The sequence below is a fragment of the Peromyscus maniculatus genome, chromosome 5 (assembly GCF_049852395.1).
Source record: "Peromyscus maniculatus bairdii isolate BWxNUB_F1_BW_parent chromosome 5, HU_Pman_BW_mat_3.1, whole genome shotgun sequence".
NCBI lineage: Eukaryota > Metazoa > Chordata > Mammalia > Rodentia > Cricetidae > Peromyscus > Peromyscus maniculatus.
Genome location: NC_134856.1, coordinates 26,203,811 through 26,217,996, shown reverse-complemented (window position 1 = coordinate 26,217,996; position 14,186 = coordinate 26,203,811). Strand labels below are relative to the sequence as shown.

The 14,186-nt window shown below is 40.5% G+C and overlaps 1 protein-coding gene across 2 annotated transcripts in view; it reads right to left on the bottom strand.

Annotated features, from left to right (window-relative positions):
• Positions 1-6,537: 6,537 nt before the first annotated feature.
• Positions 6,538-14,186, bottom strand: part of Hhip (hedgehog interacting protein) — a 92,518-nt gene continuing 84,869 nt past the window's right edge. For both annotated transcript variants that reach the window (XM_076571940.1, XM_006971733.4), the window contains exon 13: positions 6,538-13,152. In XM_076571940.1, coding sequence (XP_076428055.1) covers positions 12,959-13,152 — 194 coding nt within the window. In that variant the 3' untranslated portion in view covers positions 6,538-12,958. The remainder of the gene's footprint in view (positions 13,153-14,186) is intronic.

Sequence of the window (14,186 nt, the reverse complement as noted above, 5' to 3'; positions counted from 1 at the left end):
ATTCTTTACTTGGGAGGCAGGTGACCAGAGACGTGTGCCCAGGCTCTAGAGCAGCAGGTTCTCATCCTGTGGGTCATGACTTATGTCTCCAAAAATGTTTACATTATGATTCATAACAGTAGCAAAATTACAGTTATGAAGTAACAATGAAAACAATCTTATGGTTGGGGTCGCTATGACACGAGGAACTGTATAAAGGGTTGTAGCATTAAGAAGGTTGAGAACCACTGCTCTAGAGCTATGCTGTCTAATTCAGAAACCACTAGTCACGCGTGGTTATTAGACACTGAGGATGAGGCTACTCTGACTCTAAATGACTCTTTAAGAGACTTAATTTTTAATAGTTTAACCATAAAAGAAACGATTCCATAATCAATTGGAAAACTTTTGGGCATGATTGGAATAATGTGGGTATGTAAATCTATTTTTTTCAATGAAAAACTTCCCAATTAGATAGCAGTCAAATATTACTGATGAAATTTTTGTGTCCAAATTGAGATGGGCTGTAAATGTAGAATGTGCAATTGTTTTCAAGAACTTATTTACTATACAAATGTAAGTTGTTGTATTAATAGTTTTTATATTGAGTGTATGCTGAAATACTAGATGTGTAGGGAATTATAAGAAATGAACCATTAAATTTGTTTCATATATTTCTTTTTACTTTTGAAATATATTTAATAGAGGGTTAACTACACACACACACACGTACACACATATACGTCACACACACAAATGCATATATGTACACATTTAAGCCTACTAGTAGTCATGTGTACATCTCAAATGCTATTTCCAAGGAACAATGCTTCTCTAGAGCCAGATTGCCTGTGATCAAATCCTAATTCTACAATCAATATCTGGAGGAAGTCTGCATCCCCTTCAAAGTGTGCTTTCTTGACACCTTTTGACTCTCCAGACATATTTGCCATTCTAAATACCATTACATCTTGGAGTCTGAACAGAATTAGAAAATCTTTCTGAAAATTCAGTACACACTGGCAAATTCACGTGCTGGCAAAGATATGAAAGCATAGGAACTGCTATTTACTTAAATAATATTGGTGAATCAATTGATCTATCTATTTCACCCCCTCCAGTGTGTGTGTGTGTGTGTGTGTGTGTGTGTGTGTGTGTGTGTGTGTGTGTGTGTGTGCATGTAGAGATCAGGGGAACAACTATCTCTCCTTCTACCATGTGGGGCCCAGGGATCTAACTCAGGTAATCAGGCTTGGCGTCAGGCATCTTTACCCACTGATGCATCTCACTGGCACAGGAACCACCACACATTGCTGGTGAGGTATAAAAAGGTACAGTCATTTGGTAGATCATTTGGCAGCATCCTATCAAACTAGATGTGCTTTATGATCACAGTCCAGCAGTTGAACTCTTAGGTATTTACCCAGATCAGCCAAGAAACATACTCACACAAAAACCTGCTCCCTAATGTCTGTAACCTCTCTATTTATAGTTGTCAAAATTTTGCAAGCAAATAAGATCTCTTTCAGTGGGATTAAGAAGAAATAAATTGTGCCACATGGATGTATGATGGAATAACTGTTGGGCATGAATAAGTAATGAGCTGTTGAGTCATAAAAATGAGACAGAAGAAAGTTAAATGGGCATGAAAAGAGAAAAACCAACCCAAAATAGCTTCATGCTGCCTGAGCCCAAGCACAGAGCATTCCAGAAAAGGCAGAACAATGGAGACACTAAGAGACCGGTGACAACCAGGCCTGGTGGAGGGGAGTAAATGGGCAGGGCACTTGCACAGCAATGAAACTGCTCTGTGCTGCACTGTCACCGGGTACCTGTCATCCCTGTCTTCCAAACCCCATAGGCTGGGAACACCAAAAGCAGACCTTACTGTGAACCACGGATGGGGGGATGATGTGCTACTTGTGGATGCATTATGTCAGTTGTCACGTCCATTGTGACAGATGAGATTCTGGGGAACAAATCTAGATATTGGTACAGACAATGCATTGTGTATGGAGAGGGGATAATTCTGTACCTTCTGTTAAGTTTTTCTATGAACCTAAAACCACACTAAGAATTAAAGTTTGTTAAATAATTTCTAAGGAAGATTGAATAATATTTAGAAGTCTCACTTCCATTTTTCCAAGCTCTGCCTTTTCATTTAAGCATATTAATTTATGGTGATATTTTCCTTTTTAGCTCTTTACTCTTAGCAAGAATTCTTCTTGTTACTACACACTACTGGCATGATCAACACAGCTTAAAGCTCATCTCTATTAATGGATCATGCATACTACTATACAACCCAGCATGAATTCAGCTCAGGCACTAGAACAACTCCAGCATGTTAATCTTGCATGTTTGTGGGATCATAGTTCTATTGGTGAGAAGAGCAGCCACTGTGGTGACGATCCTCACAGAACCAGGCTCCTGACAGCTGCCATCAACACATTAACTTAGTACTACCACAAATTCTGCTTTGCGAAGCCCAAGCCTGGAACTTCCAGTTACAGTGTGCTGTAGTTTAGATCTGGAAAGGCATTCAAGCTAAAGGCTTGGTTCTTAGCTGGGAGCTAGTGAGTGTTTGTGAAGGCTTTACTGGATGGGGCCCAGGGGAGGATTTAGGTCAGCAGGGACCTTCTGCTGCAGCTTTCTCTGACCTGTTGTAACTGACAGAGACAAAGTGGACATGAAGGACCCTGAAAGGAGCTGTTGCTTCTCTGTGACCACACCCTTGACAACTTGAGGAAAGAAGAGGCATCGATCAGACATGCTAGGACAAGGGAGTCCGAATGAGCCACCTAGGACGGGAGAGGTAATAGTGGCAAAGTCAGAGACCTCAATGACAGACCCACAGAAGGCAAGAAGAGCCATGGGTACCAGTGGAAAGAAGAGGACGTTGAAGAAAGATGTTCTTTAGCATTCGTGTGTGTGTGTGTGTGTGTGTGTGTGTGTGTGTGTGTGTGTGTGTCTGTCTGTCTGTCTGTCTGTCTGTGTCTGTGTGTATGTGTGTCTGGGGAGTATGCTTGCCTGTGAGGGCATGTTGTCATTCAGTGTCTTCTTCAGTTGTCTTTCCACTTTACTTATTGAAACAGGGCCTGTCACTGAACCTGGGGCTTGGTGTTTTGCTCATTTTGTTTGGAGTCGCTGGCCATGACCAGGGGTCCCCCACTGGACTAATAGGCATGACCTGCTATGCTGAGCTTTTGTATATGGTGCTGGGGATCCAAACTCAGCCTTTCATGCTTGAGCAAGCAGACATCTTACCTACTGAGGTATCTCCCCAGCCCCAGCTTGGAAGGAACCTAGTTTTCTTCTTTTTAACAGAAGAAAGCCGATTCCTCAGTGTAGAGAGAGGTGTATGTATACCAACCAGGGAATCCATTAGTGATCCAGGCCTGGTAGCTACACCTCACAGCCTCCCCCAGGGTCCTTGCAGTGTACCTGGCATGCGTGGCTTCTGGTAGCTGGAGATCACTGTCTATGATAAGCTATGTTGCTTTCTATGAAGCAGATGGATTTTGTATCAAGGGGTCTTAATTACAAGGCTGTAAATATGTCAAAGAGGTCTGACAGCACCTTATTAAATTACAGACCTGAGCTCAAGTGGCTTCTGATGCTGGCACGGTCCCCGAAGGAGTCTTACAGTCACTGCCAACCCAGCCTTTCGTCCCCTTTCCCTGTCCCGCTTCCCTTTTAAATTCTGTTAATTATAAGAAACAGTGCATAGGAATGAACTATAAATCAAATTATGAAAACACATTAGAAATACTTCATTTACAGTGTTTGCCTTATTTTTTCCTTTCATTTCTTTGAAGGATGGTACAATTTAATCTCTAGAGACACCTCTTTGAGTGCTAAATAGAAAAAAAAAAGCAAATTTTAAATGAGACACTAACTTGTGGCTGATATTTTAAATTATATTTCCCAGGAAATAGGACATAGTTTCAAATTTGCTTTGTGTGTATGTGTGAGTGTGTGTACAAGTAAGTGTGTGTGATCACATGTGTGTATGAGTTAGTATGTGTGTCTGAATGAGTAAGTATGTGTATATGTGTGAGTATGTGTGTGTGTATGAGTGAGTGTGTCTGTATGTATGTATGAGTGTGTGTATATGTGTCTATGAATGAGTGTGTTTGTATGAGTGAGTGCGTGCAGATGTGTATGTGTACTCATGCACATACAAGTGTGAAATCCAGAGGTTAACTTGGAGGCATCTTCTGTCACTCCCTACCTTATTTTTTTGAGATAAGGTCTCTCTCTGTCCCCAGTGCTTACCTTTTCAGCTAGGCTGGCTAGCTCATGAGATCCATGTCTCAGCCTCCTCCAGTGCTGGGGTTACAGGCATGGGTAGTCATGTCCTGGCTTTTTTTTTTTTTTTTTTGGTTTTTCGAGACAGGGTTTCTCTGTGTAGCTTTTTGCCTTTCCTGGAACTCGCTTTGTAGACCAGGCTGGCCTCGAACTCACAGAGATCCGCCTGCCTCTGCCTCCCGAGTACTGGGATTAAAGGCGTGCGCCACTACCGCCCGGCATGTCCTGGCTTTTTATGAAGGTGCTAGGATTCATGTCACCACTGAGCCAACTCCCCAGCCGTCCTCCTTTCTCTCCCTCTCTCTTTTAAAACACAAGTGTAAAGAGGCAAGTGCTTAGAAATACCTGGCACGTTGACTGTGGTGCCCTGAGAAAACCGCGGCTGATAGGCATACAAACATGACCTATGCAAATCCTCAGTGAAGGCTGCTGGGGTCTTTGCCCTCAGTAGGGACCTAGGAAATGTCCAGGTTCCATCTTTTCCTAATCTCATTTTACTGTGCTCATACTGGGGTCCAACAGAGCAGATTCTTACGATATCCCAGAGAATATTCCACCATGCCTCTCCTTCTCTCCCTCCTCCTCCTCTTCCTTCTTCCCTCCACTTCTTCCTCCACGCCTTCTTCTTCTTTTTTGACTTTTCGTTTGTTTGTTCTACTCATCTTTTGTGATGCAGGGGATGGAACTGAGCGAGGGGCTTGCGCATGCTAGGCGAGCACTCTGCTGCTTAGCCACACCCCTGGCCGGCTGTGTCCCACTCTCCTTGAGGAGAACCCTCTCTCTCCTCACCCCTCTCTAAAGCACACATGTTAATGTATGTTTCCTTTTAAGATGGGCATGGAGGCAACTTCAGATGTTCATAACTTGGGGAATTTTAAACAAGAAATTGATTTAACCAGTGATGGCGGAGCTGAGGAGCCAAACGCGGGCCGAGGGGGAGCCGAGAGCTCAGTGAAGGCAGGCATGCTTCCATTTCTAGCTGTGCAGGTGCCGTTTTGTTTGACTCCTGCAGCAAGTCCTCAAGGCCTGTCGGGGATTCAAAATGTGGCAGGCACATGCAGGTATCACATGCTCTGTGGGCTGAGGCAGGGGGATGTGCTTTAACAGCTGGAAGGGAAGACTGAAGGATGCTTCCTGGTGCTTCCCGGGTCCCTATGGGAACCAGCTAAAGGATGCTTTCCTGATGTCATTTTGCCTGAACTTCTAGGAAGCAACCTAAGTTCTGGCCACTTTGTGAGTGGATCTTGATGCACATTTTATTCTCTTAGAAATAACATTTTACAGAAGCTTTCTTTCCTCTCAGGAAGCCAGTGAGCTGTGTTTATTTAGGAACAAAGGACAGGGGTGAGCTTTGAGAGGGAAGCAGATTGCTCTTCTAATCTAAGTTCAAATTCACTGATCAGTCTTTTTTTTTTTTTTTTTTTCTCGAGACAGTTTTTTTCTGCATAGTTGGTACCTGTCCTGAATTTCGCTCTGTAGCCCAGGCTGGCCGTGAACTCATAGAGATCCGCCTGACTCTGCCTCCCGAGTGCTGAGATTAAAGTCGTGCGCCACCGCCGCCCGGCCCACTGATCAGTCTTTTAAAAACACGTATGTGTGATTATCTGCCAGATGTGCCTATATGTACAACATGCATGCCAGGCGCCTATGGAGGTCAAAAGAGGGCATTGGAGCCATGGTACTGAGGTTACAGACGGTTGTGGCAGCCCTATATGCCCTGGGAACCGACCTTGGGTCAGTTCAACCACTGAGCCATCTCTCTGGCTCTATTGATCAGACTTTTGACAAAAATTTTTGCTTCAATTATGGTAAAGGCCAAATAACAAGGCCACAAAGAGTCGGGTGTCTGCCTTCCCCTCTTTTCCATGTCCCCACATGCTTCTCCTGTCCCTAGGGTACTTAGTGTCACAGATGTTCTACACTCTTTATGTCTTAGCTTTAACTTGACCACTAGATCATACTTAAAAGGATTAGGTTTAAGTCATTTGCAGCTTAGAACATATGTAAACCAATGAACTATCTTTATGGTTGCCTAATATGTCTACGCAATGAAACTGACCCTGACGTTAGCTCTAATTTGGGTGGAAAATATTAAAATTAGATCATAAATAATGACAAGAGACAATATTTATAAGTAGCCTGAATATAGAATATTTCAAAAACAGTGTTTGGATAACCAGTCTGAAAATTTAGGAGGAACTTTTTAAAATTTTAAAATAAAAACAAATTTTGAAAGGCCACATAGCATGAAGTCATAAGATAAAGTTTAATACATTTGATCATGTTAAGACACAAAACACAGCCAATCTAATCAAATTTCAGGCATGCATTTACATAAATATATTAAATTAAGAAAAGAAATTATACACTTAAAACATCCTTTCACCTAAAAAACATTAAATCCACAGATCAACAATAAAGCCAATTCTCTGCATTTACCACTTCTTCAAGATACAGTTGTTCTATTTTAAAGATAACACAAATACACTTGTTAGAATTTATATGCATTATACATATATCATATATTACATAGATAGTGTGTATACATATGTAGTGTTTGTACAGATAGATAAATATATATATATACATGGGTGTGTGCTCATGCACAGATACACACAGATGTACTTGAGGCCATCTGTCCATCCGTACTACTGCTGGAGTCTGAGGCTGAGCCAAACTGGAGCTAGTTGGATGTGAGATTCTCTTTTGCTTCACACATGATAACCATCCCAGCGAATGTACAGCCCTGCGCTGGAGGATGCCCTTGCCTTCTCTGCAGTGTGAAAGTATGCAAGGCACTTCAGCATTTATATTGCATTAATGAAGAGACGGGTGACTGAATAGTAGAAGATCAATCAAGGAACACTGCATATTTTTACAAACTGATTTAGTGAACCAGATTTGTCCAAACTCTGGGGGATTGTGTGAACCAGTAATTGTGCATATTAATTTTTAGAACATTTGAGAAATCAGAGTGGTTCCTATACTAGTTCTGATCCTTTCAGCTTGCATCTGGGTTTACTAACTGTTCCTACTCTCTGCTGCCTCTTATTAACAGAAACCCAAGGATGAATTGGTTCTGAACGTCCTGTAAGATTATGGACAGACTGCTTTAACTGTCAATAGCCTGAAGGAAACAGACAACTCAAAACACCAAAACGTGAGAAGAATGGAACACAAAACCACCTCTTAGCACTTAACAAAATCTATCACAGACAAATCCAAGGAGGACACAAGGTTTTCCTATTAGAATTCTTTTATGCTTATGGCCATGATTCAATAATTTTTTTCGTTGTAATTAGACAGATATATTTTAAATAATAGTCTGTTGCAGCATGTTCCAGGGAATCAAGTTTCCAAAATTCTACAGTACTTCAGTATTACTGTTACTTCATGGTTCTTAGTGACACGCACGTCCACACACATCTGCTGGCTAGAATAAGATATGGGGATATCTGATATCTCATGAGGCTGTCAGTTTAGTTTCTCAAAAAATAATATTGTGAAATAAACCCTCTGAACATGGATTCTTAGTTCATTCCAGAAAATTCATGCTCAGATTTTAAGATTGTGGAGTAAAGAAACATCCAATGTTTATTCTGGCACAGACCATACCAAGCCTAATCATACCTTCTTCATGTGAATGGAAACTACTGACTAGTTATTTTCAGTACAGACAGAAATTATCAAGAATGAACTTCTAACTGTGAAGAAAAAGCTTATATTGTATTTGACAACTGTGAATTTCCCATCACAATATATAGTGTACATATATTATTGAGATATAATATACATAGACTATAGAGAAAAATTAAATATATACATTAGATTACATATATATTAGAAGATAAAAAGTTATTCTTTTTACTTAAAAGACAATAGCCAACTGAGATAATATACTTTATATAGGTATGTTCACTTGCCAGCATACGTATTTCAAATCTATAAAGAATACATATTCAAAAAAGAAAACCCTGAATAAACAGTAACATCTTACTTTGTGATGTGCATGAAAGATTACTTTAGAATGAATGCTGAATTGGTGCCATTTTTTAAAATTTTGCTGTTGACTGACAAATGAGAAGTTTTAGGTATAAGGCTTTTTATTGATGTGAGGAATCTATTACTTAGTTGCATCTTTCCAACTGGATTATACATGCCCTACATAAATTGCATGGGAAAACAAGGTAAATGATGGGTAGATCTTAGCTTCATACTTAATAGAACTTAAGAAAATGCCAACTCATAAATAAATGAATCTCTCCAAGGCTACTAGAATTGGAATCAAGCAGGTTACTCCCCTTCATTTTCCCATGAGTCCTTTGCACTCCCCTAGAAGGCAACCTCAAGCCCATTCCAGAAGTTACTCAGAGGAGATGGAAACAAGGAAGATAGGCAGAACTTGGCGAGACCTGCATCTGACAGGCTCCAAGAACATGTTTTCAACATCTGTATGTGTCTACTCTTGGGCTTCCTATCTTATCTCACGTCATACTACCAATCAGATGTGTGGCCAATTTGTGCTGGCATGACAAAGAAAGAGAGCTAATGCATGTCTCAAATATGGAAAGAGGAACTTTCTGATGGGAATCCATCGGCATTCCCAGAAACAGTGCCACTGATTTCCTCAGGGAATAAAAATATGTTCATTTTCTGGGCATCTAAATTTGGTTGCATTCTCTGACATGAGGACCTCATGGCAGGGAGGATAAGTGTCTGAGGTTGTCATCACCAGGACACTAGCTAGCTTCCTTTCACATGGACTTGGAATGGTTTTCTTCAAAGTAGACTCTGTGGAGATGGTTGTCACTTTGGTAGGAACTAGCTAGGAATGTCCCTCCTGTCAGCTCAAGCTCTCTACTAGGGTGAAGATCCTTGTTTTCCCTCTGATTTTGCTAGAGGACTGACATGGGGCACTTCCACTGGTGGATATGTGCGCTTTTCCTCATTCCTTTCATGACTGCAGTAGACTAACCCGGTATGCTGGTTCTCTGCTCTTCTCAATGATATGGAAATGAAGTCAACATTGACTCCAGGAGAGAAAACAAAGGAAAATAAACTCCACAAAAATGGTATTTGTCCCAGGTTTCATGATGGGCACTCATGATATGTCTGTTTAGTGAAAAGCAACATAAAATGCAGGAAAGTGGAGGAAGACAAGATTCAAAGAGAGATGGGTAGAGAGATATGGGTGAGAGAGAGAGAGAGTAGAGAAGGGTGAGAGAGAGAGAGACCTTAGGTAATGTTCTAGACAGAAGTAAGGAAGTAAGATGATGCACCTCCTCTAATCTGGTTGGTATACTTCCTCCCCTCACCAACTTAAACTGGACTTCTTTCATGTGCCAAGAGAAAGTAGAGCGACTCCTTACACATTAGTGTGTGCTTGGGAAGACCTCAGCCCAGCGTCTCACCTCATTTCTCATCCTGAGTAGATTTGTTAGCTACTTTGTGGTTCAGATATTAAAACAAAAGTCAGAAACAAATGTACTAAATAGCAGTATGATATCCCAAGACAGTCAACAGGAAAGCCATGACTACTCAGAGGTATTCAAATGATAATGAAATAGTTTTCTAGCTGGGTTTTGTAGACATGGGTACATTTCTTTGCCTACCCTTCATGAAATTGATCAGTTAAATTGTAGAAACTTCTGAGTAAAGCTTGTGAAATATTTTCCAATACCTTAAGTAAGATTCTAAGATGAAAAGGTATAGACAGAAAGATTTTTGTTGTCACTGAACTTTCTTAAATGTCCCCCCTTTTCACTTTATTATATGCCAATTTAGTTCCTATCATTGCTTTACATGCTTTGAATCAGGGCAAAAGTTTGGCAACGATACCGGTGGGAAGGTCACTTCACATTCAGCTGGTACTCTAGCTTAAGCTCTAGGATGGACAGGGAATAACAGTAACTGTCATACACACTAGCATTCACGTGAATGACATCATTCTTCCATTTTAGATTGTGTACTTTGTTAGATGGGTAGATTTTGACCTTTAAATGATTAAACATTTATTTTTCTTAGCTCACACTTTTTAAACCATTTCCTATCTATCTATCTATCTATCACAAATCATTTGTGATAATCCCCAGTCATACATTTAAAAATCAGCTTCAAGGAATAGGTCAAAGAAAATTTTGGAATTGGTCACATAGTCTAAAACACACAGTCATCCATCAATCATTGCTATCTATTTTTCTCCTAAGGACAGAAAGAAAGAAGTCTAGGGACTTTCTTTGCTTGGGTTAAATATCCATGGATCTTACTATCTTCTTTAAAGAGAATTTGGTATTTCATTTGAATAGCTCATTCTAGAAAAGGCAATGGCATCTGGGGTACACAATGATCACTAAGTCACTTGAGAAAAGGTTATATGTAAAGCAGCTCTGGGATGGCCAGCTTCATCTAGGTTGTTTGAGTAGAAGGCCTCCCAATGGAACATCTTCTCTTTAAGATGTGAAAGAAGCACTTGGGCTTTGAGACTCCGCTGGCTTTCCAGGGGTATCCTTCTTGTTTTTGCTCAAACTATAAATGGGGGTATATGCAATAAAACTGTACGATTTGACAGATTTAGACAGCTGGCTTCTTCACGAGATGTTCACATTCTGCCAATGTCACCCACAATGAATAAGGGATGATTTGATAATAAGGTTGTCAGGGCAGTTTTTCCTTTTTTGAAATTGTAAAACTTTCTGTGATGGAATTCAGTAAAAGGACTATGAAGAGAAAGCAACGGAGACAAAAGATTGCTATTAACCTACAGATGCAGGCTACTGCATGGTTCATTGCAAGATTTGTCACAGTGTTGGGCCAATGAAGTGCTGCTGAGACCAGAAGGGACCACCCCTTTTCTGGGGTAAGAGGGCAATTTGGTCTCCATGCTCATTTAGTCCCAAGACTTCTTTGAATAGACTGTCAATTGAACCTAAATTGTGCAAAATTATGCATGCACTTTTTAATGCAGGCTATTGTTCACTAAACACCAAGATTTTTCAACCCATTTCCATTGGTATGAGGTCACTGGAAACCCAAGGTATCATATATGGAAGACAGGAGCAGTGGAAACAACCAATTGTTCCATGGCGTGGATTCCTTAGAATTCCTTAGACTCCACAATGTAATTGCAGCTCTCTCACAACAGAAGAATACTAGCTGGGAGCCTGTTGTTGTTGTTTCATAATTAAGACTCATATTCCTAAGGATGAGGCGCATGTGTGCAATAGCAGCCAGTACTGAACACTTCAGTGAGTCTACAATTTGGATTCCAGAGGAATGCATGTTGTGGTAGAGGGTGTGTGCTTATCATGGTCAGTAGTACAAAATCCCTTATACTTAGTTAAAATCCAAACATGGAGAGAATGGCAAATGGAAAACCATTAAAAAAATGTCTGTCAGACTCTTGTATTTAAAGTTAGAGTACATCATTTCTTTAAGAAAATCTGAACAGAACATTTGCAGAAAATTTATTGAGGCAAGAACCAAAGGGTATTGTCACAGCATCCTGAAGGAACATATGTAGTAGAAGTCAGATTTGCCAAGAATGAAGATCTTAAGAATCTGTGTGTTTGGCAGCTTACACACAGCCTGCGTTGACTGTGAATGAGCAAGCTCTTCTCCATGGAGGGCGGATTCAGAGTGCACACTGGAACCTTCTAATCCCACAGACTCTGACAGTCTTGCTATGGTGAGAGCATGTTACAAGTGTGCAAAGCTGGGATTCTGTAAGGACTGGCTTTTTTCTTGCTTTTCGTCCAACCAGCGTGATTACATGTTGACACAAGGAAACTAGATTAGATCCACAGCACGTTAAAGGCTGTTTGCTTTCTTACTCTCCTTCTTTCCAATTAAGTTGGTGAAAATGTAACTTTAGTATTTTACAGGACAGGGTAAAGGTGTTTCATCTAGGTGATGTCTATATTATAAAAATAAAATAAAAAAAATAAATATGCAACACAAACCCAGTGCTTATTGTTACACAAAATGTACACTAGAAGCAGTCCATTCAGGAAAATTGCTTTTTCAAATAGGTCATTCTGATTTAATCATAAAACATTTGAAAACCATCTTGAGATTAAGCTGAAGTAACCAGATTGCTCTGCCAAATAAAAAGGTAAGTGTGCAACGTTCTGTAACAAGATATGTCAACAGAAATGCAGATTACAAACTTACATCACATTACTTGTTCAGAAATTCACCAAGGAGTTTGGAAACATGCTCTCTTATTATAGACCTTTAATATAAAAATATTTCCACCACATTGCACAACACATTTCAAAACACTACCATGGTCAACTTTAGTAATTACAGACAGAAATTACCCGGGAACTAAAAGAATATCTTCTGATGCCATAAAAACCTCTGTGATAATTCACAGCGGAACTTCTGTATGAAGTACTCCACACCAGGAAGTAGATATTAAAAAACAAAACAAAACAAAAATCTGTTATACAACCTTGAGTTTGGGGCCTGTGAGTGCACGTGTGGATGCGTGTATGTGAACAAATGTGCCAACATACACACTGAAATCTGCACATTTCTGGAAACTGCTTTTAAATTACTAAATGAAAATGAACTCATGGGAGTGTGTAGCGGGAGGATAGTCTCTCTTTTTAATGACAAGATCAAAATAAATGCCCACCAGGAAGGAATATTCAAACTGTCCCAGAAACTATACAATGTAACTTGTGAGATCCAGCAAATAAGATGTCATGTCAATGATCTGATCCAGAATACCTGCCCTGGCAACTCTGCGGATGCTTCTGTCCACTTGTTCACACTGAGGACCAAGATAGCCTTTCTTACAGAGGCACTTGTTGGGTCTGACGCAGACACCTCCGTGACGACATGCTGGCTCACATTTGGCTGCAAGAAAGAAAACACCATGGTATTCTTAATCTTCGTGTGAGAAGCCATGTCATGTATGAGATCAGGTACTTGATGAATAAGGAAAGGTGGTAAAAGAAGCCGGAAGACAGTCACAAAGTGATTGGGGAAGGGTACACAAGCAGGACAGTTTCCAGACCCGAGCTAACGGTCCAGATGTCGGCACACTGAGAAGCCGAGCTCCTGAGAAATTATCGCGGTCACCTGCAGAACTGACACTAACAGCAACGTCGGCCCTTTCAGCTCCTGCTCAACGGGGCATTTCAGCCAACAACAACTCCATTCCTTCAGGGTAGGACCTCATGGGAAGCAGGCTGGCCTTGAGAAAGGGCCATTGGCTGGAGCAGTTCCAATGTGACACTGAAATAAGGGCAGTTTGGGGAAGAAGTTTCGTGCAGTATCTGTTCTCCCTGGCATCCCCGCTTTCCCTTGCTAAGACAGGGGATGCATGGGACACATTGCTCTCTGATTATGCCTGAAGCCCCATCCTGGGAGTACAAGAGACTGGCAGAGGACGTTCTGAACAATGCTCTTTAGGGCTATTTTACAGCATAGTCTCTATTAAATCATTTCCCTACTACCATCTAGGAAGAGAATGGGAAGCTTTACTGCCATAAAGGTATGGAGAGACACAGTTTGGTATATCCATGAATTGTCACTTATTGATAAGTCTGGGGGGGGGGTGTGTGGAGCCACCACAGACACAATAAAATTCTTTGAATACATTTCCTTGTCAGAATCAGGATCACTTTCGTCTTTTCAGATACAGTATTCAAAATTCATGGCTCTGGGACTGACCCATGGGAAAAAAAGTATAAGAAAAAAAATGAAAAGCATTTTCTCTTTCAAATTTATGGAGATGTGTGAACCACATAGGTGTGTAAATAAAATTCTTCATTGGAGACATCCCAGATTACTTTTATAAACTGTTTTTTTCTCATTTATTGAAAATATTTAGATTTAATCAGAAGAAAATCTTAATTGAGAAGATTTTATAGAAACAAAACAAATGT